The 23056-nt window shown below is 35.0% G+C and overlaps 1 protein-coding gene across 2 annotated transcripts in view; it reads left to right on the forward strand.

Annotated features, from left to right (window-relative positions):
* The window catches only part of XRN2 (5'-3' exoribonuclease 2), a 76040-nt gene extending 53373 nt beyond the window's left edge, over positions 1–22667 (forward strand). The window contains exons 25-30 of one of the 2 annotated variants that reach the window (XM_069496438.1): positions 534–602; positions 687–818; positions 2738–2865; positions 14540–14603; positions 19682–19820; positions 22113–22667. In XM_069496438.1, the coding sequence (XP_069352539.1) occupies positions 534–602; positions 687–818; positions 2738–2865; positions 14540–14603; positions 19682–19820; positions 22113–22178 (598 nt within the window). In that variant the 3' untranslated portion in view covers positions 22179–22667. The remainder of the gene's footprint in view (positions 1–533; positions 603–686; positions 819–2737; positions 2866–14539; positions 14604–19681; positions 19821–22112) is intronic. The other variant, XM_069496439.1, reaches the window with a different exon arrangement.
* The last annotated feature ends 389 nt before the right edge of the window (positions 22668–23056 follow it).

The following is a 23056-nucleotide window of genomic DNA, read 5'->3' on the forward strand; positions in this document are numbered from 1 at the left end:
GTACCAGGAATTAGAGGTCGTTAGGTGAGGAAGATATTTAGCCATTTGGTAAAACCATTGGCTAAAATAATTTTTGGAGAAGACTTTTGAATTTTAGTTATTCTGTTTATTTTTTTTTTTTTTTTTGTTGAGGCAGAGTCTCACTTTGTTGCCCAGGCTAGATTGAGTGCCGTGGCATCAGCTTAGCTCACAGCAACCTCAGACTCCTCGGCTTAAGCGATCCTACTGCCTCAGCCTCCCGAGTAGCTGGGACTACAGGCATGCGCCACTATGCCCAGCTAATTTTTTCTATATAGATTTTTAGTTGTCCATATAATGTCTTTCCATTTTTAGTAGAGACGGGGTCTCGCTCAGGCTGGTCTCGAACTCCTGACCTTGAGCAATCCACCCGCCTCGGCCTCCCAGAGTGCTAGGATTACAGGCGTGAGCCACCGCGCCCGGCCAGTTATTCTGTTTAAACATGAAAAATACCTCAGTCTACATGATAATTAAGCCAACCTAATATGATCAAATTGTTCATTGTTCTTTTCCAGTATTAATTTTAAAGACCCACAGTTTGCTGAAGATTACATTTTTAAAGCTGTAATGCTTCCTGGAGCAAGGTAACAACAATTAACTACCTGAGCTTATTTTATTCTGACGATTGTTCATTCTTATAACTAAGTATTGTATTTTCAAATGGTCAGAAAGCCCGCAGCAGTACTGAAACCCAGTGACTGGGAAAAATCCAGCAATGGACGGCAGTGGAAGCCCCAGCTTGGCTTTAACCGGGACCGGCGACCTGTCCACCTAGATCAGGCAGCCTTCAGGACTTTGGGGTGAGTCGTGGATTTCCATCCCTTGTATATTTTGTTTTATCTGAATCATCCCAGAAAGCAGGTCAGTATTTATGCCACAGGTTTTATTTATTTATTTTTTTTACTTTCTTAAAATATTATTTCACATGTATATTTTTGTCTGGCCACCATTTCTATGTCTGCCTCCCACTACTACTATGTCCTGTCATAACATTCCATACATAGTTAAAACCAAGCAAAGAATGGAGTTCCATCTTTAAAAACTAAACAGGCATTTTGGACAAAACATGCATATCTGCCACAAATATTTAACAGACCATATAATACAACTGTTTATAGATATTTTAATAACTTTGATATTTTTCTGATTTTCTTCATTTTTTAAAAATTCTCTGCTTATAATTCTATTATTTCTCTAAGGCTTTTTGCTATATTGTTGACAGTTATTTCAAAGGAATAAAAAATTGTCTTTACCCTCAAGAAAGTTTTAGCTGAATTAAAGTATTAACCAATACATTAGCATACAAACCCTCCACTTTGTTATTTATTTATTTATTTTTAAATCTCAGATACAGAACACTTAAATTTTTGCTTACTTAATACTTGAACAGTGCATTTTGCTGCTACTGAGATTGTCTTTTAATATATTTTTGGTCATTTTTTATTTCCTCTTCTGTAAATTTTTTATTTCTATCCTTTGCACGTATTAACTATTGAATTGTCTTTTTTCCTAGCTGTAGAAGAGACTGTATATAGATAGAGGGACTTTGAAACAATAACAAGTAAAGCTGGTATAAAAAGAACAACAAGCTGAGGGAAATATTAATGTGTTATGGTTCATGAATTAATAATGGTAACTCATAAATAGATATTTTCAATTAATGGGAAAACCTTAAGATTCAAAAAGTGATTAAGGTAGAGGGTCATCAGCAGCATGTAATTTATACAGTGACTAGTAAGCGGGACAGTGTGGCATTGGTTGTGGGCGTGGACTTTAGATCCGTGAAATACCTGCATTGAAATACCTTTACCACTTAATATGTTTGTGAAAGTTACTGAACCACTCTGTGCCCGAGATTCCTTATGTCTAAAGTGGAGACAATAATTAAACTCTTAAAATTATGATGATGTTGTAAGAATTAGGTGAGTTAATGTCTGGTAAGTGCTTAGGATAATTACTGAAGACTGTAAATGTTAGCTGTTATTGTTTTGGAAAGTCTTCATTAATAACAGTAAAAGAAATGCAAATTTAAAATTGTCTTAAGATATCTTTTTTGCATTATGCTAACTATTTTGGAAAGCAACATAGTATTTCCTCTAAATAGAGTTCTGAGTTCTGAAGATACTCTTAACCTTTGATCCAAATTCCTACTTCTTGGAATTTATCCTGAGGAGATAATTTTAGAGGAACATAGTTATATGCCCAAATATTTCTAGTGCATTGTAATCTATAATACTAGTGCTAAATGAGAGGAATGGCCTAGTGGAATATGAGACATCAACATAATGAAATATTCTATAGATGTACATATTAGAATTATGAAGACTAACAAAAGATATAGGGAAGTGTTTGACATAATAAATTGAAAATAGCAAATGTGAAGTAGTAATGTGTACAATAAAAGCAATGACATAGGTCTTTGAAAAAACTGAAATATAATGCAAAAACAGAGAAATAGACTCAAATTATTTTTGTATAATGTAAAAATGATTATCAATTGAGAATCTTGGTGTGACAAATGAACATTTGCTATCACCATTACCATTGTGTGGTTTTGAACTTTAGTTATGAACCTTTTTGATTTGTGTTATTTTAGTCAGATCTAGTAGTAAAGATATGGCTTCAAACACTTGCTTAATTTGTGTCAGCTGTGATGTGATGGATATATTGCCATATAATTTTTCTCTTGTGTGTTGGACGGGATCCTTTTATTTTATAGCCATGTCATGCCAAGAGGCTCAGGAACCGGTGTTTACAGCAATGCTGCACCACCACCTGCGACTTATCAGGGAAACTTATACAGGCCACTGTTAAGAGGACAAGCCCAGATTCCAAAACTTATGTCAAGTAAGTTTTTACTAACTGGTGGCTTTACATTATAAATTAAATATCACAACAAAGGTTGGTTTCTAATCTTCATTGCTAAAAAAAGAGTTGTTGTATGAGTGCAGACAGTAGACTTTAAAAACATAAGTTAGAAGAGTTGTAAGAAAATGCTTTATGTAAAGGCTTTTAAATATTTTTTATCTTGATTATATATAGTTAACTGAATAAGATGAATGGGATTTCTTCCTTCACTTACAAATCTGTTTTTGAATTAACACATGCAGAAAGATGTATGTGGAATTGACTGCAATTTATTCCATTGATGCAAGTATTTGGGCAATAGATATGGAATTGTCACCATTTAGTTAGTTGAAAGACAAAGATATTCTGTCTTGATCTAAATTGTATCTCAGTACTACCTAAGAGATAGCCAGGCATTGCTTTAGGTAGGAATATATACTTTTAACCTTGTCACCTGGATGTGGGGAACCTGTGGCCTTCTGATTTCAAGATTGTTCTTTTTTAAGCACCCAAAGAGGCAAGAAAAACTTCGTCTTTCTCTGCTATACCCATTTTAATAAAAGGATTTGTTCTGTTAAATTTGGATTCAGTCAAAAGGCTGCAGTTAAGGACCTGTTGGGCCACAGGTTCCCCACCCCTCTGTGGGAAATGGAAAAGCTAGTTGAACGTTAGACTTTATAGATTTTGCATTAATTTTAAACTGTATCCCCTTTAATGTTATTTTTGAGCTCCGTGGCTGTGCCTGTTTACCAAGGAAGTATAAGTCATGTGCCCAGTTCTCAAAACCATTGTCTTCATGAAGCCTTTCCTTCTCCATTTCTGGTTGTCTGGTTGCTATAAGGGCAGCATGGGGAAGAAGGAACAGTGTGGCAAGATGCTAACATTTGTTAACTCTCAATGTCATATTATTAAAAATTTTTTTTTCTGAATGTTTGAAGTATTTCATAAAAATTAAATTTCAAAAGGAAGGCAGAGAAAGCAGACAACTCTTACAATTCTTTTTTAAACCAAAGTTGTAGTTATTAAAGAAAATACGTGGTTAAAGTGGATAATTGTTTGGAAGTGTTTATGCTGTGTGCCTAGCAATGTTTTAATGCCAATTAAGTTACAGACCACTTTTTAGCCTGAAGCCCAGATTTCCTGCATATGGTACCCTGGATAGAAGAAATGAATTCTGTAGGTCTCGTTCTCTCAGAGCCCTCTGTTTCTAGTGTATTCACTCTCTTTCTCTCCCTGTGTCTGGCAGTGTGGCTTTGCTGTATGGCTTAATGAAATTGAATGGAGCTTTGTGAGACTTTCTCATGAAAACTATGGACTTCAGCAGTTTTATTCTGTTTAGCGAAGCATGGATGGGGTACAGAGTTTAATGAGCCTATGAGTATGCTTGTGGTACTGTGGTTAAATAGCTACTTCCCTTCAGATTTAGCCAATAACATTTCTGAGCATTTCCATATATTCAGTATCAAGTCATACCATGTACAACAGAGTTCAATCATTTTGAAAGAGCTTTCTGTGCCCTGAGATTTTAAAGCCAGCTTTTTATTGACATATTCCTTATCAGTGGCTTTTTCTTATGGCTCTTTGCCATAAACTTCCATCCATAATGGTATCACGGCTTCCAAATTGGAAAAAGAATTCAGAGGGAAAAATGCTGGAGCCAATATAATTTCTGGGTTAATTTAGCCAGTATTTCTCAAGATGATAGGAATTTCTGAGATTATTGAATTGAGTACACTTTCAGAGATCAGAAAAGAAGTTTGAATAGCAAAAGTAAAAGCATGTGCTCTCCATTAAACAGCTTCTTTCCATCCCATGTTTCCTAAGGCCCAGTCCCTGGGTGCACCATCACTGTAATCAATCCAGATATTGCCTCGTTAGCTACTCAATTACCTTTTTTTTTTTTCTTAAATTGATTTATTTTAAATTGATCAGTTATGTCACTACTGTGACATTATGGGTTTGATGTGCTTGTTCTTTTCAAATACACATCAACACGGGGTGTGGTGAAGCAGGCCTGTGATCCTAGCACTTTGGAAGGCAGAGGCAGGATGATTGCTTGAGGCCAGGAGTTTGAAACCAGCCTGAGCAAGAACAAGACCCTGTCTCTACAAAAAATAGAAAAATTAGTCAAACTTGACACGTTCCTATAGTTCCAGCTACTTGTGAGTCTGAGGCAGGAGGATTGCTTGAGCCCAGGAGTTGGAGGCTGCAGTGAGCTATTATGACACCACTGCACTCTAACCTGGGAAACAGAGGGAGACCCTCTGTCTCAAACACACACACACACCCCCCCCCCCAAAACAATACACATCAAATTAAAAACTTGGTCATGGACTCCCCAAAATCAACTTGTATGATTTTTGGGAAATGTTCCCCTAGGTCATTCAGTGTTTCTTAACTTTTAGGGAATCATAGGCCCATAATCTGTAACAGTCAGGGACTGACTCTCCAGAAAGTCACTCAGTGTGAGGTTTATGTGAACCTAAATACCCCTCTTGTGGCCTTCTACTTCCAGCCTACAGGATACTGCTCCAATAGTAAGAGAAAGAAAAACCAGAAAGTTCTTTTGTTTATTAGCATCACACCAAAGGTAGAGAATTTCATGCCCTTAGGGGCCTGCAATTCTATAGTTCTTGGCCTGCCTTCTTTGGAAATTGATAACTCTTGTTTGTCTACATCTATGCCTTTTTTTTTCAAATAGTGGAGTCCCCTGTCTACTTTTATTACTTTGAGTAAAAATCTCCTCATTTGCCATTGTTGTAGCTGTTATTAGATCTGATTTGTACTTACAAAGTACAAAATACTTTCAAATCTATTCCAATTAGAGTATCTTTATTTCAATTACATCTTTAAAAATTGGGAGATGTGTTTTATGAAGTAGGGATCGATTTAGAGCAAGAAATAGGTGGTCCTCTCTGCCTGGTGTCTTGTAAATATTCAGTTGCCTGAGGATTAGTGCTGAAACTGTAATGATATTTAATATCCTTTCAAAGGAGTGGGAGTAAGAAGAGTGAAAATGTTTATGAAAAAAAATCACTAAGAATGTGGTATTTAAATTGAGCCAACGGGGGGAATTTGGGATATTCCAGGCTGTGAGAAAATAACGTACATGGCAAGTAGTTGAGAGGTATTAAGCTTAGCATACCTGATACAAAATTAGCCTGGGAGCATAAACTGGAGCAGATTATGAGGGTAGGGAGGCTGTTTTTTTTTTCATGTTTTTAGTGATATTTGAAACATCTTTTAACTGTAGTGTGTTAATTGAATAAAATTTGGTCTATAACAGTGAAACAAAAAGTAAACACCTGTAATTTCACAGTCCTCAAATTAGCAGTGTTTCTTTTTATTATTATTCATTTAGGCAGTTTTTGAAAGTTGAGTTACACATGTATTTTTACATATACTTCCTTTTTATATATACTTTTTATTGAAAAGTAACGTGTAATGTACCAAATCATATGTGTACAGTTTAATTTTTATGAAAGGAATATGCTTACTTATTCACTACTCAGATCAAGAAATCAAAATTTACCAGCCCCAGAAGCCCTTCATTGTGTCTTTTCCAGACACTACCCCCCACTCATTAAAGGACACACTATTCTTACTTTAGTACCATGTATTAGTTTTCCTTTTTTTTTTTTTTTAACTTTATCTAATGGACTTTTACACTATTGCCCTTTTTAAAACTTGCCCTCTTTTGTTCAATATTTTGTTTTTGAGATTTAATCATGTTGCTTGTGGCAATAGTTCATCCATTCTCATAGTGTTCCACCCTATGGCTATGTCACCGTTCATTTACCTATCCAGTAGGAGTGGCATTTGGGTTGTTTCCAGTTTGGGGCCACTGGAGTAGTGCTGCTGTGAAATTCTTAGGTCTCTTGTTTACTCATATGTAAACATTTCTGATAGATATGTACCTGGGAGCAGAATTGCAAGGTCATAGGATTGTGTTCAGTTTGTGCCAGTTTACTTTCCTACAGCTGTGTTGTGTAGGAGAGTTCTAGTTGCTCCACATTCTTACCAACCCTTGGTATTGTCATTCTTTTCACTTTTAGCTATTCTAGGTAGGGAGTAATAATATCTCACTGAGGTTCTAATTAACATCTTTCTTGAGCATTTTTCTGTGTTTATTGATCATATATTTTTTTTTTTTGTGATGTGGTTTTTGAGTTTTGGCCATTTTTCTATTGGGTTGTCCATCTTTTTGTTTTGTAGGAATTCTGTTGTATCCTGGTTATAAAGGGGGGGGGTTGTATTGGAAATATCTTTTTCCACTTACTAGTTTGCTTTTTCATTTTTTTATTGGTGTCATAAGATGAATAAAGGTTTGTGCCAGCATTTGGGGAACATGAGTGAAGGAAATGTGGGGATTCTTTGTACTTATAACTTTTAAGTTTAAATCATCACAATAAAGAGTTAAAGACAAAAAGAATAATTCCTAGACAATTGATGTGTTTTGATGTTTTCGTAAGTAATATTATCATTGTCTAGTTGCTTGCTTGTATATGGAAATAAAGTTGATTTCTGGATATTTGTATCTGGCAACCTTAGTAAATTCATTTATTCTAATACTTTGTATGTTCTTTTGGATATTTTACATACACAATTGTGTCATCTACAAATATTAACAATTTTATTTATTTTTCTAATCTTAATGCCTTTTGGTTTTTTGTGCGTTATTGCACTGGCTAGGACTTCATGTAATTAAGTAAAAATGATGATGGTGGATATTCTCACTTCATTCCCAATCTTTTTTTTTTTTTTTTTTTTTCTTGCTTGTCACCTAGGCTAGAGTGCAGTGGTGTCATCATAGCTCACTGCAACCTCAAACTCCTGAGTTCAAGCAATCCTCCTGCCTCAGCCTCCCAAGTAATTGGCCCATGCCACCACACCTGGTTAATTTTTCTGTTTTCTTGTAGAGACAGGGTCTTGCTCTTGCTCAGGCTGGTCTTGATCTCCTGGCCTCAAGCAAATCCTCCCACCTCAGCCTTCCAAAGTGCTAAGGTTACAGGCCTGAGCCACCGCACTTGGCCCCCAGTCAATCTTAAGGGGAAACTTTTAATATTTCATCATTAGATATGATGTTTGCTGTAGTTTTTTTCTTTGTAGATAACCTTTATCAGAAGGGAACTTACTTGTATTCTATTCCTTCTATCTAGTAGGTATTGAATTTTAACAAATGCTTTTTCTCCATCAGTTGATGTTCTATGTGGGGTTTTTTGTGATTTTTTTTTTTCTCTGTTCTTCTGTTAATATAGTGAATTACACTGATTGATTTTTCAAATGTTAAACCAATGTGGCATTCCTGGAATAGCCTAATTTCTGGAGTATATTATGCCTTTCATATGTCACTACTTTCTGTGTGTCAGTATATTGTGGGATTTTTAAAATCTATGTGCTGTGAGAGAGAGATTAGCTTAATTACATTTCTTTTTTTTTGGATGTTCTTCTTGGGTAGGGTTTTTCTGGCCTCATAAAACAAGTAAGAAAGTGTTTTCTACATTTCCATTCTCTCTGTGGGTTATTGTAAGATTATTGTCTTTGTTAATCTTTAGAAGAATTAAGTGGTAAAGCCATTTGGGCTTAGAGATTTCTTTATGAGAAGGTTTTTAATTATAGGCTCAAATTCTTTAATATAGACTATTCAGATTTTTTGTTACTTATGTTGGTTTTGGTAAGTTTCCATTTTTTAGTAGGAATGTGTTCATATATTGTAAAATTTCAAATTTTTTGCCAGAAATTGTTCATAATATGCTCTAAAATATCTTTGTAATAACTATAAGCCTTGAAAATTAATTTACAATATTGGCAATACAGTCACTTTTTTCTTGATTAGTGTTGCTAGAGCCTATTAAATTTTATCAGGTCCCCTCCCCGACAATTGAACTATATTTTGGCTGTATTGATTCCCACTGCCCCAGGTTTGTTTGTTTTCTGTTTAATTGATTTCTGCATTTGTCTTCATTCCCATCTTATTAAATTGGTATTCTTTTTCTAATTTTTTGAGATGGAGACTTAGGTGATTTTTTTTAATCTTTCTTTTATAATATATGCACTTCAGTGCTGTAAATTTCAATCTAATCACTTTAGCCTTATCCCACAAAATTTGGCATCATTTATTCATTATCCTTCAGTTCATAGTATTTTTTGATTTCCATTTTGTTTTATTGTGTATCTGTGGATTATTTAGAAGTATATTGCTTAATTTTTAAACATATAGGGCTTTCCTGATAATCTTTTAAAAATGTATTTCTTTTTTAACTGCAGGTTAAATTTCTAGCAATGGTAATATTAGATCAAAAGGTATGCTGAATTTCTAGACTTTTGGATAATATTACCACATTAACCTCCAAATAAGAATATACCAATTTACACTTCCTCCAGTAGTACATAAGAACATCTAATATCCCATTCCCACCAATACCGGGTGTTAATCATTTCTTAAAAGTTCTTGCTAATCTAATAAGAAGGAATAATGTATCTTTGTTTTAAGATATAATTCTTAAACAATTGCTGCTTTTATCATATTTTTACAGACCAATTTTTCTTTCATAAGTTGGCTCTTCCTATCCCTTGCTGATTTACTTTGGGTGCTAGTCTTTCTGTATATTTGTAAGAGCTTTAAAAACTCTTCATAAGCAGAAGAGTGAACCAGGTACATCTCCTTTCTAGAACGACAACTCTGTGAGTTGTTGTAGTTAGAGATGATGGAGGTCTGAACTAGTTAGTCTGTGGCAAAGTAAATGCAAAGTCGAGAAGACAGGGAAAGGGTTGAAAGTCTGGATAATTGAATGTGCAAAGTGACGGGGAGAGGAAGAGAAGAATCAAGATGAGCCCTGTGTGTCCCGTGTGGACATCTGGAGTGCTAATGGGGCCTTTCACAGAATTTAGAAACCCCAGAGGGTGAAGGAATATGGAAGAATATGATGAGTGATTTTGTGGAGGGTGAAATGCCTTAAAAACATTAGAGTCATCTACTGGTAGGTGGTAATAGGAGTTGGGTACATGCTCAAGAGAGAGGGGGGACATAATTGGAGAGAGAAATTTGGAAACTACCTGCATATAAACCAGAAATGTAAAAGTTCAGAAAGGATTTTGATAGGTTAATAAATTTTAATTGCCCTTGGTTATAAGAAGAACCTAGAAAAGCTTGGGTTAAGAGGTTGGACTTTCCTAGAAGGCAAGCATGTCATTTTACAAATCATTCCCTGATACTTTTGTAAGAAATGTGTCAGATAAATAATTAGCCTGATCTAGAATGATCGTTGAGGGATGATAAGCCTAGAAAAATGGTGCCGATTGTCAAGAAAGAAAATCCCATGTTTTGTGATATTTTCCCTAATATTCTTTACATATAGCCCACGTGTGATTTATGATTTAGTTTTTATTTCCTTTTAGTTTACTCTTGTTCAGACTGTTCTGGCATATGTATTTTGTGTTCTCTTGTGACTTTTAGGTTTAATATTTATGTAGAACTAGTCCTTGCTCACCTGTCAATCCATCGTTCATCCATCCACCCATATCTATCTATATCTGGTTCTAATTTTTATCTGATTCCTTCTTTTATTTATTTATTTTCACCGATCTCTTCTTTTTATATATATATATTTTTATTTATTTTTTGGATACCAAATCTTTTGGGGTAGAATTATCCTTTCAAAAAGAGCAGGGATTCAAAAGTTTTAGCGAAGACATTTTCTTATTTTCTCCCCATAAGTCCTTATTTGTCAAGATGCTTACTTCCAAAGTGTGTATGTTATTTTTCCATCCTATCTTAATTAGATATGTATAATGTCAGTTCTAAACTTTCAGAATGATAAGAATAGTTATCAAATCCCTAGTCCTGCCTTCTTGAAGTCCTAAGTTTCTGAGCCTCCTGATTGAGAAGCACAAAAATCGGGAGTGGTTCTACTCTGGTCCTTCTGAAATAAATTAACATGAAGTGTCACCTCAACCAGAAGCACAAGTGCATGTGAAACTTGGAGATAGCATAGTGTAGTAGAGAGTGGTTGAGAACACAGCCCCTGGCTTTCATTCTGCCCCTTAATAACCTCATGACCTTAGGCAGGTTTTAGTTAGTGCTCCAGTTTCCTCATATCAAATGGAAGGGAGAATATGAATACCTATCTTACAGAATATCCAGACTAAATGAATTTAAGTTGTTAATCACTTAAAATAGTACCTTGCACATAGTACCATGAAAGTATTAAATACATGATAAAAGATCAGCTTTCCTTTTTATAAAAGTTTGAACTTTAAAATTTGACCAGAAATTGTTTTAGTAAAACTGAGATCTAAACCATTTAATCAGTCTTCTGAAATGTTTTTAGTATGATAACTATTTTCTTCATGTTGTGCAAAATTACATTCAAGAAGGCCCATTTGGTCAAACTGCTAACTCTCTGTCAAGTGTCTGCTGTAAATGTTTCTTATTGTTGTTGTTTGATTTGTCTTTGATGTGTCAGTTTTTGGCTGATGAGTAATTGTCTGAGTACTGATAACTTGTTGGAGTCAAGTGCAGCCCTGAGTACTCCATATGAATAAAGCATTTGGTTTCTGCAGCCCAGAGAACCTCATATGTGACTTCTCTTCATTCCAGTTGGTAAACTTGTCAATTAGCTGCATTTGAAAAGTGATTTTTGATTAGTGCAATCAGTAAACACGGAATCTTTTCTATGATTGCCACGCTGATTAGGTAAATTGTCACTTGAGAAGCTTTTGGCGTAGCTTGGTTTATGTGACCTTAGAGCTCTAGAAAAGGGATAAGTTTTTAAAGACCAAAGGAAAAAATTAACTGTCATTTTTCCTCTCTTGCCTATACCTTCTGAAGTGCAATTCTAGTATCTCAGAGGTTTTTTCCTCCCTCTTAAATGGATCTTCTGTTAGAGCCATACAAATGAATTATAATAAGTTTGTTTTACTGTCTACTTCATTACTTATCAGCCAGGAAATATTTCTGCTTTATGAATACTTAAAGACTATATATGTTACTCAAAGCCACATATTTCCTTAAAGGTAGCCTTGATGTTTTTCTTTGATCCTTTTTTTGATTGAAATCTAGGCATCTTTTAATAATTGCATTACATTTTTTTTAAGTTTTAGAAAGTTTGCTTAGGTTTTAATTTTAAAAACTATAATTTTTGCATGTGCTGAGTTTATGTGAAAAAAATTGTAGAAAGGGAAGTACCTGGCACACTGGAAGTGGAGGAATGGAATTGGCGCTGTTTTAGAGGCACTTAGGGTGTATAGGTAGATTATTGAAAAGCATTCCCCCTCTCCAGAAAAGCATTTATATTTAGTGAACTTTACATTCTAGTTCTACTTAGGTATATTGCTGTGCTTAATCTAACATTTAGTATGTTTGAATCTAGTAAATATGTATTATTGACTGTGATGGCTTTCCCTCCATTTGTACTGGGTCTAGGAGAAAATATGGAAGCTTTTTTTCTGTCTTTATTTTTCATGGAACATTAAGATAAGTATTTCTGAAGTTTTCTCTTAATGTAGATGTGTATTTTTTATTATGTTTTTTTTTTCAATTTAAAATTTATTAGGATCCAGGGTGGAAGCTTTCATAAATAAGTGCCATTGTGAGTGTATATTCTGTGATTATACCATACATAAAGAGATATCATGGAATTAAGTCTTAATGGTAAAAAGGGCTGTGTTTCCGGGGTGACCACAACGATTCTGGGGCATGTGAAATACAGAGCTAGATAGGAATCTGACTGAAATTCCCTGAATTTCTTTTGACTTTTATTAACTAATTTTGTATATGTAAAGGCACTAAAATAAAATGAACTTTTGGGAACATTTTAACTGATTCTCAGTACATTAATTTTTGTATTTGATCTGAATTCTGAATAGACCAATGGACTTGAAGTTTGACAAAGTAATGATCAGAAAAAGTGGCCCACATGTTGATTTTACTTTTAATAGATTACTTTCTCATAAGTGGTTAATTCAGTGAAAATCATGTAATATATTGAGGTAAATGTATCTTAGGTTTTTCCATAGAAATAAACTGTACAAATGAAATGATTGCCATTCTTGTAAGAGTTTCTGGTTTCTACCTCTTCAGAAAATTGTGATTTTCTAATAGTATGGCCTATAGTAGTGGTTGAGATCTTACTCTGAGCCTAGAATAGGGAGCTTTCTTCCTCTATTTTCTGTGGATTGTGTAGTGATTAGCTTCCTGTGTTTCCATTCAGATTTTGAACATGTGTTACATGTATGATGGCCATCGAGAAGCCTCCGTATCATTATTACTCAGTTTAACTGCTAGTAGTTTGGCTTTTAAGAGAGAGAAAAGAGGCTTAATTCAAATTGACCAGAGAAACCACCTTTCTTTCCATTCAAAGTGGGATTCTGCCTGGAAGTAACAGCTGGTGAAGGGCTGTGGGCACCTTTCTGAGAGAGGCAGGTCCTGAGTTTGGCCGTGGGGAACTTTGTGCTGGGCATGGACTGAAGTGGGAGCAGGCTGTGGTAGCTGCAGGTGGCTGCTCCCCTTTGGCTAGTTTGCCCACATTTAGAAAACTTTCTTCACTCTGGCCTTCTCGGCTATGTTGAGATGGGAAGCAAGCCAGTGCAGAGGCAGCCAGTTGTGTCAGACTAGAATCATTGCGAGCAGCCAGATACTTTACTTGTTCCATGTTCTTTTTGTGGGGTTTTTAAGAGCATGATTCTACTTTTTTCTTTTTCTTAAATAAATACCAGATTACATTTTGGTGGTGGTGGGGGGTGGTCCTAACCAGAGATAAGCTTTCATTTCTTCCTTTCTTTAAGAAAGTAATTTTGAAAAGGATGTTTCTAGTTTGTGTTTCTATTAAAATGTGAGCCTGAATACATTATGGTAAGCCTTGTTGTCCTTGGTTTCGGGAGTGTAGAGGAGGTTACTGTCCTCATACAGTAAACTCATTAGACAAGTTCTGGAACCAGCTGTTTTAATTAGGTCACAGCAGATCCCGCTGAAGGACAGTGAGGTGACTGCCAGCTGCAGTTAGTTGATACCAACCTGCACAGCTACTGAATGCCCTGAATGGGTGTGTTCTTCATCCCATTTACTTGCCAGTTTATTTAGAGTAGCAGCAGCCATTTAATTGTTTCTTCTGGTTAGATGTTGTTGATAGTTCAGCTTTGTGTTGGGTGAAGAGATTTGACTATCAGAAAACAATGGAAAAGTGGGTGGTCCCTTCATTAACATGTCTTCCTTGTGTTGGAGAGATTGTGTGCTCTCTGCTTTATGTTGTGACAGTTTACACATTTAGGAGGAAAATTTCAGCATTTCTATTCGTTCAGTTTGTATTTATGGAAAAGACCCAAATAAATCCTTTCCTTTTGCATAGTATTTAAAATATAAATGTAAAAACTGTATATACCTTTACATACATACATATATAGACACACAGTGAGAGAAATGTGTGTTTAATGGCCAAGTTTACTAAAACTATGTTTTGTTATCAAAAGCAAAGTGATGAAACAAAGAATTTGCTGACCTTGTTGGTTACTTAGCTTTTTCCATTTGTAGTGTATGTAATTATGATACTAGCTTATATAGTTTACATTCTATCTCAGACTTTTTTCCCAAGAACTTTTAATTATAAAATGTGTGGTCAGCTGAATATTGATTACTTTTTAAAATCTTCTGTTTAACCCTTCCCTGTTTATTTTCCAGATATGAGGCCCCAGGATTCCTGGCGAGGTCCTCCTCCTCTTTTCCAGCCACAAAGATTTGACAGGTAATATTAAAGCATGACTTTTAAATATTTTCTCACCTCAACATTTTGGGTTTATGGGATTTTTAAAAACTGTAACCTCCATAGTTTGAAATATACTTTTCCCCACCAAGAACAGTTTCTCTTGCACTTGTCCTTTAGGAAAATATATAACTAATACTTTTGAATTAAAAGACTCATGTTTATATATATACTTTGCTACTTTTCTTGGTTCTTGGCCCTTATTTTTTTGATGCTTTTGAGATGACTTAAAAAATGCAACGCAGAGAGCTTAAAACTGTGTTAGGTTTTGGTCAGACTAAACAAATTTCTTTTTAGAAGGGTTGTGCAGCTTAATGAGGCATAACTAATGGTGTTCCACTTTTATCATTTCTGTGCAGCAATGCAGCGTTAGTACAGACCAACCATTGATTCTTGCTACAAACCTCTTGAAGTCCTAATCAGCTTCTTTGGTACAACTTTTTCAGAGCTGACAAGCCTATTGTAGGGCAGTGTCACTGTAGGTCAGTAGTTATTAGTTGCCACTGAAAACAGTTTCTTTAACTACTTAAGACTGAACTGAATTAAATGCAGAAGAGACTCAGAAGAGGATTATGGGATCTGCAGTCTAATAAGTACCATGGACTAGGAAGAATGTGACATGGTTTAATAACAAGGGATGTTTGACATGTGTTCCTTCATTGATAAGTTGTATGCCCCTAAGTCAGATGGACTCTATACAACAAGACAGCCAGGCACGTTATGAATAATTATGTTAACATCTGTAGAATAACTTTTTAAAGAGAAGCTTTAAAATGTATCATTTCATGATGATTTTGCCAGTATCAGGAAATGCAAAAACAAATTGAGCCCCATCATAATAAGGCTTCCTTTTTTGCCTTCCCAGTTCTAATCTGTTTTATTTCCCTCTCCTCTGCCATTTTAGCATTTTCTAATCTGTTTACATCTAAAAAGAATAAAGTGTTTTTTATAAATGGAGTTATAAATGTTTTTCTCCCTTTAAGAAAACTTTAATTGTTTAGAAACTCCAAAGCTTCATTTCATTGTTTGCTTCAAAAACATTAAAAAAACTATGTAATTCAGTATTTACTAATAGCATCAACTATCTAGTGGAAGTCCCATTAAATTTAATATGACTGGCAATGTGTGTATGTATGTTTTGTTTTTAGTATACATGCTAAAAAAAACATGCTATTTCATTACCCTCAAAATAGAACCCATATTCTAACAAATTAAATGAGTAAGGTGTAAATTTGTCCTAAATTATATACTTGTTTTACCTGTCTTATTGATCACTGTCTTTCTATATTGATAATTGCTAATGTTTATTGTCTGCTTACAAAGTGTTAGCACTGTGTTAACATCCTTTTATAAACATGACTTCATTTATTCCTTCCAGCAACCCATTGAAGTAGATGCTGTTATTTTTACATTTTTATAAATATAGAAACTGAGGCACCCAGAAGTTCAGTAGCTTACCTAGGGTCGCTCTTTCGTGCCATTCTTTACCAAGAAACTTTTCACTGGAACAAAGCTCGTCAGAGTATTTACTCTGAGCATAATATAAAGCCATAAGGACTTCAAAGGAAGCAAAGGATCTGCTTCCACTTCTGAGACACTCTTTCTTCAGCCCCAACGGCTCTCCTTCCTTCTGTATACATTAAAAGTTTTCCTAAGATCATCATCATTGTCCCTTCCCTGCCCTGACATCCGTTGGATTTTGTTCTTATTCTACCCTAGCTAAGTACCGGTATTATTCTGACTGACTTTGCGGACCTAGCAGGTTAGGGACAAGTGTCGTGGGGGTGTTTTTTGGCTTACTTTTAGTTAGATATTTAAAATCATGCCTGAAAGCAAAAGTTAAATGTGAGCATAGTGGAACTCTATTTTATAAGTCTTAAATTGTGGTCATTTAAGAAATTTACCATTTTATTCATAAGGAAAACTAAGTTTGAATTCAGCCATCCTAAATTTCTCCCTTAGCCTATTAGCAGATACATTACATCACTTGTTAAGTCCAACCATTCAGACTTTACAAGACATAGAGGAGAAGCTATTATGACTTTACTGAGATAACACAACTAGTAAGTTAGTAGAATTCTTCCGAGAAGAAGGCTTTACTGATCCTCACTCAGTTCAGTACATTTCCACTGTACTATTTTGTTTGTGGAGAATCCTACTAGAAAAGAGAATGTTGGGGATGTCTTTTTTTTTTTAAAGTTACACTCATTTCTTGAGTTATTTCCTGTTTTGAGATAGTATTTATATTCATTTGGTTTAAATACCACAGAAACATCCCTCCTTCCTCCTCCTCACACAAAGACAGCCCAGTGTTAATACCAAGTGGAGATGTCTGGCATTGAGTTCCCTTTGTCACTTGAGTTCTGCCACATTGTTTGGGTTCTTCTAGCCAGTGGAGTCCTCTCTTTTCTGGCTGCATGCATGGTAGCCATTTAATTTTTAACTTACGAGTTATTTGAGTTAGTTGCTTATGGAAAAATCTTTAAAAAGTCTTCATTTGCCATATGTATAAATAAAAAATATCCAAATTGGTGCTAGTAGTTATTAATACTTCACATTGCCAGTAACTTTTCAAAACAGTAATTTGGAAACTTAAAAATATTTCCATTGATGACGGCAAATGGCTGAAATAAGTTACCTTGGTTATTAACCGCTAATTTTAAAAAGTTAGGATGTGTCAACCTCAACGTGTCCCTCCCAGATCTTAAAATATATTTCCCTAGACAAATTTGAGTTTGTTTTTGCAAATTAATATAATTAGTGTAGACATAAGATAAACTTGTGGAAATTAAGGCCTTTCTACCAATAAAAATCAGAAAAGGGTAGTACATATCATTCTTATTTTGTTCTGTTTATTAATGGTTTTTGTCAGAAAAATTATCTTTGTCAAAAATATTATAAGCAATCCTTTCAGAAAAAGAACTGTGTATTTTTAAACTGTGAATTTATTCCTAACCTATTTTTAGAACATAAAATATTTTTAATTATATTTACAGTGTATCTTATTCATGCCAGCAGTTTTTCCTGAAATTCAGTTGAGTGAATTTTATCATTATAAGAGTAGAAAAAGAAAAATTGATCGGTTAATACAATGTGTGAGCTGCATTTTGGGCATGTGGCTTTTGCATTAATGGCCCAGTTGTGATGAACTGTCTTGCTCACAGCACAAATCTTAGCCCCCTCCCTCTTGCAGAGACCCGAAGAGACCATTCCTGTCTCTACACACAGAGCTGTTCTTGATAAAACAGATGAGGCATTCTTGCTAAAACATATTTGTACCAATAATGAACTTGAAAAATAATTAAAAGCCCTAAACATATATGCATTTTCTTTCCAAGACTTATTTTTTTTTTTTTTTTTTTTGTTGAGACAGAGTCTCACTTTGTTGCCCAGGCTAGAGTGAGTGCCGTGGCGTCAGCTTAGCTCACAGCAACCTCAGACTCCTTGGCTTAAGTGATCCTACTGCCTCAGCCTCCCGAGTAGCTGGGACTACAGGCATGCGCCACTATGCCCGGCTAATTTTTTCTATATAGATTTTTAGTTGTCCATATAATGTCTTTCTATTTTTAGTAGAGACGGGGTCTCGCTCAGGCTGGTCTCGAACTCCTGACCTTGAGCAATCCACCCGCCTCGGCCTCCCAGAGTGCTAGGATTACAGGCGTGAGCCACCGCGCCCGGCCCAAGACTTATTTTTAATTTTATTTTGAATTACTTTACAGCAAATTATATTATTAGAGCTCTGGTTTCAGCCACCAACTGTAGAGAATAACTTTGGCCTTTCTAGAGTTCTTCAGAGAGCTGTTCTTCTCCTCAAGCCATCACACAAAAATAATTATCTTTGGTGTTTTTTTTAATAAAGAGAAGGCAAGCTCCAAGTGAAGAGAGGAGAGTGGGGGATAGAGAGGATGGATTCAGGCTTGAATAGCTGTGAGAAGAATGCATTACCTAGTGAGCTCAACTTCAGTCTTTTTCCCTCTCAGACCTTGGAAGTGAAATTCTTATGCTGCTATGGTTATAAACTAATAATAAAATAATACCAGCTAATCAGCACTTTATTGAATTTATAGTTTTATCAAATTTTTCCCAACATCTTCAATGGCCCCAAAGCTTCTAATGTTAAAATATACTAGAGCATTTTGCTTCTGTTTATTCTTTGTAGTGACTTCTATAAAATGGAAGTTGAAGAAGGTGCCTCAAGGAGAAATGGTGATTGCCTTTAGAAGGCATATCTTTGCTACATTATGTGACAATTTTTAATTATGAGTTAACACATTATACCTGTCGCTTTGTGTCTACAAAGTTAAAATAGATACTTGAAGACAATTAAAACATTTCTTTCAACTAATAATCTGGGACAGCAAACTGGGTTATAATAGCTGTTGAATCTGTGTTCCCATGTAAACTGTACACCAAATGCCAGTCAGCCCATGCCAATTAGTGCTCATGTTGCTAGGTCACCGTGGTCAATTGAAAGCTGCATCAATAGAACTTGAAAAGGTTTCCTCCCAATCAGACCTTCTGACATATTGAGCAGAATAATGGATGGGAAAAAACAGCCAACTCCCCTACCCTGGATTCAAAATACTCAGCAGTAAGAATTCATTTGCAACCTGCAATTAACTAGAAAGAATGGATCCAAGAAGGAGCCTGGGCAGTTTTGAAAATAAAGCCTCATTCTCCTGTCTCGTACATGTTTACTCTTTGGATAGTATCTTAAATGTAGCCAACTTGGTGATCTTGGGTCCAAATCTTTAAGTGACTAAAAAGGAAATTTCACAATTTTTTGTTGGAAACCAAACAAAAATAATTTTTAAAAGCCAAAACATCTGACTCAATTGAGTTTACCTTTCATAATAAATGTTGGTACTTCTTGAAACATATTAGACTGTATTAGACTATACTGGATATAAGAGACATAAAGGCCATTCTGATACAATTATATATACTGTAGGATAGGCAAGTTGGATTGTCCTAAAATTTGGAAATGATACCTGCTAGTTTTAGGCTTTATGCTATATAATAGGCTTGGCTTCTAATGCAAACATGGTGCTTTTCCACAGAGGCGTTGGAGCTGAACCTCTGCTGCCATGGAACCGGATGCTCCAAACCCAAAATGCAGCCTTCCAGCCAAACCAATATCAGATGATAGCAGGACCTGGTGGGTATCCACCCAGACGAGATGATCGAGGAGGGAGACAGGTAATACAGGATGGGCTATGGGCTGAGAAGCGTATTGCTCACTTTTTATTTAAACAAGCCTCCAGGAGTCCATATTTTCTTACCAAAATTCTGGAGAAGATATTGATAGAGCAGCCTAGCTGAACTTGGGTCTATCATTAAATGTGTGTAGGGTTAATACCTGCCTCACTGAATAGGTTTTATACCTTGAAGATGATGAAGAATTTCCAGCCCAGAAACCCCGTTAATCATAGCAGTCAGTGATAATTAAATTCTCCAAATATGTTCAGTCACCAAAACATATTGTTTTTCCTTTAAGGATATTGGTTTTTAATAGAAACTAGATCCCACATAATAGATGATAATTTTCTAGAAGTGGAAAGAAAAAATCTACCAAGCTGTTGTCTTTATTCATCTTAGAAGTCTCCTGTCTTGATTCATCTAATATTCCCTCTCATGAAAAGAATCTCTTCTTGGTAATTTTCCATATATTAATATTTTTCTATTAAATATAAATGGCTATATCATTGAATGAGTATCTTAATTCCTAGACATGTAGTAGATGTAAGCTTCATTTCCTTCTCTCTATAGCATCAGTTTTAGCAGCATGTAAGGCTGAGGTCTATTTGACATAATTTCTTCCAGCAATTTGACACCCTGGCCAGTATTTACATGCTCTTTAACGAATCCTTGCTAGAGAACAGATTGGAATGCTATGATTGAGAGTGTGTGGTGTTTGTGGAGTTTGGCACCTGCAGTGATGTGAAGTGGTTTTAAAATTGCCTACCTGGTATTGCCTACAGGCCTTTTGCAGTGCTTTACATATTAATTTGTGAGTTCTCTTCTAAAAACTAAAGGAAATCTTTTATACTTTTTTGATGTATTCTTACAAGTCTCTGTCTGCCTTACAGGAAAATAATCATCTTAATTGCAAATAGTTAATGCCTTTTGAGAGGATTTTGTTACAGTTCATTTAAATCACTTCACAGGATTTTACTTTGAATTCTTTCAACCCAAGACTTCCAAAAAGTAAATTGAGGCTGTGTATATTTTTAGAGTCTAGATGGCACTAGTTAAATAAATTAATTAATTAAATAATGAGCATTTTTTAAATGAAGTCATATTTATAACCTGAAGAAACCTTGGGCAATGTTTAGTCTAGTCACCTCATTTTCCACGTCAGGCATGGAAACCCTGAAACCCCATGCAGTTTGGCAGCAGAGCTGGGGGCAGGCTGCCTAGACTGCTGCTCCAGTTCATCAGCTTTCTGCCTCCTTCAGAGATCTTCCCTTTAAAGGAGCTCTCTGCTGTTATCGCTTAGAAGATAAAAACCAATTGATAAATTTGATTTTTTTTCAAGACTTTTTGGAAATACATTCCTTTTTTCTCAGTCTCTTTTTCACTGAGTTACTTTTTTATTAGATCACAATTGTTGAAGCACTATTAAATTGTAGAAGTTCATTGTTAAAAACATAGAATCACGATTTCACTGTATTTTTAGTTTATATGACTAAATTAGCCTACGTGTGGCTCATATTCGTATTATAAATTAAAATATTGAAATACTCTGAACAGTGAAATGGGGGAAAGGGATCCATTTAGGAACCATGGAGGCCTAGAAAAGGAATTATGATGAAGAGATGTCACATTTATCTTTTGTTATACAGATTGTTACTTGCAAGCATACTAGGGTATGTTATAAATGTCACCACTAATGTAATAACTTTAATATGTTACTTAATGCTCTTTTATTTATTGCTAAACAAAAAATTTTTAAATTAATTGGTTATTTGGCCTTAACTGACTTCTTATTAGCAAGCTCTTGCCTTGGTTAAGCAAAGTGATTTTCCTAGTGTAGTATGTCTAAAGATGATGTGATATCTTACCCCACAGTGTGACTTGAATTACTGGTAGCAGTGGTGGGAAAACTTAGAACCACTTTCTCTATACATCCTGTTTACACAAAGCACTTAACTGTAGTTCATTTATGTACATTTTAGGGAATTTTTAAAGTAGGGTTATTAAGGTTTCTTTGGTTAATTTTCAGTGATAAGATTTGTGCTAGTCTTCAACTTTGCAGGAAGCTTGTGTTAAAGCACTGGATCAAAGCACCTGTTTTGTGGACTTCCCATGGGCCATGATTTTCTTTTCTTTTTTTTTTTTCCCCAGTGTTTTGGCCATGGGAACCATGTGCCATACTTTTAAGACATAGTCAGCTCCTTTATGATGTGTTTTTCCATAGAGATGTAAAAATCACTTACTTGCCAGGGTATTAATCCAGAAAATAAACTCTTTCTTTTTGTTTGTTTTCAGGGATATCCCAGAGAAGGAAGGAAATACCCTTTGCCACCACCCTCAGGAAGATACAGTTGGAATTAAGCTTTTGTAAAGCTTTCCCAAATCCTTTCATCCTTCTACGGTTTTATGCTATTTGTGGAAAGGAGATTTCTTTCTCAAGTAGTAGTTTTTAATAAAACTTACAGTACTTTGTGTATTTCTTTTAATTGTGTATATTTCTACTGATCTGATCTCACTGTTTATGTTGCTTTCCAAAGATGTGTGTTGCATAATACAGTGGATCTGAATTTATTATTGCTTGTAAAACATTTGATGGAATAGGAGTACTGGTTTTTCATTATGGTTAAAAATCAAACCAGCTGTGGATTTCAAAACACAGTGTATTCTAGATCATCTAAGATCCATGCTGATTTTTAATGCGCAAGAATTAGGTATGCACTCTTGAGCTGGAACCCTCAGCAAACTAGAGTATATATTGTTCAGTATTTCTTTGGAAACATTTCATTAATGTACTTGTCCTATAGAAATTTCTGGACTTTAGTAAAAAAATAAAGTGAAACTTTAAAACTCTGGTCTCCTGTGTTCTTTTTCTTTTATAGTATTTCAGCTTTGAAAATCTTGACCAAGCATGTTTTTTTAAATCAACTTTTGCAGAAAACTATTTCTACAACTAGGTGTCAAAAGCAAGTCAATGAAGAAGTGGATTTTAAGAGGATATGATCAGGAAGACAATCCAACAGAAACTTACATGTTGTTCTTAACCATTTGGCTAACTATAAAATTGTTATGAGAATAAATTATATACATTTCTACAAAGTTCGTATGTAGATTTGTGCTCTAGCTTTAAGGACTTGTTTTACATCTTTAGAAAAAGTTGAAAAATTTAATTCCTAGCTAACAGTCTGTGCTCCTTAGCATTTTTTTTTTTTTTTTATTTCATAGGAGATTTCAATTTGTAC

The sequence above is a fragment of the Eulemur rufifrons genome, chromosome 20 (assembly GCF_041146395.1).
Source record: "Eulemur rufifrons isolate Redbay chromosome 20, OSU_ERuf_1, whole genome shotgun sequence".
In the NCBI taxonomy this organism is placed as follows: Eukaryota; Metazoa; Chordata; class Mammalia; order Primates; family Lemuridae; genus Eulemur; species Eulemur rufifrons.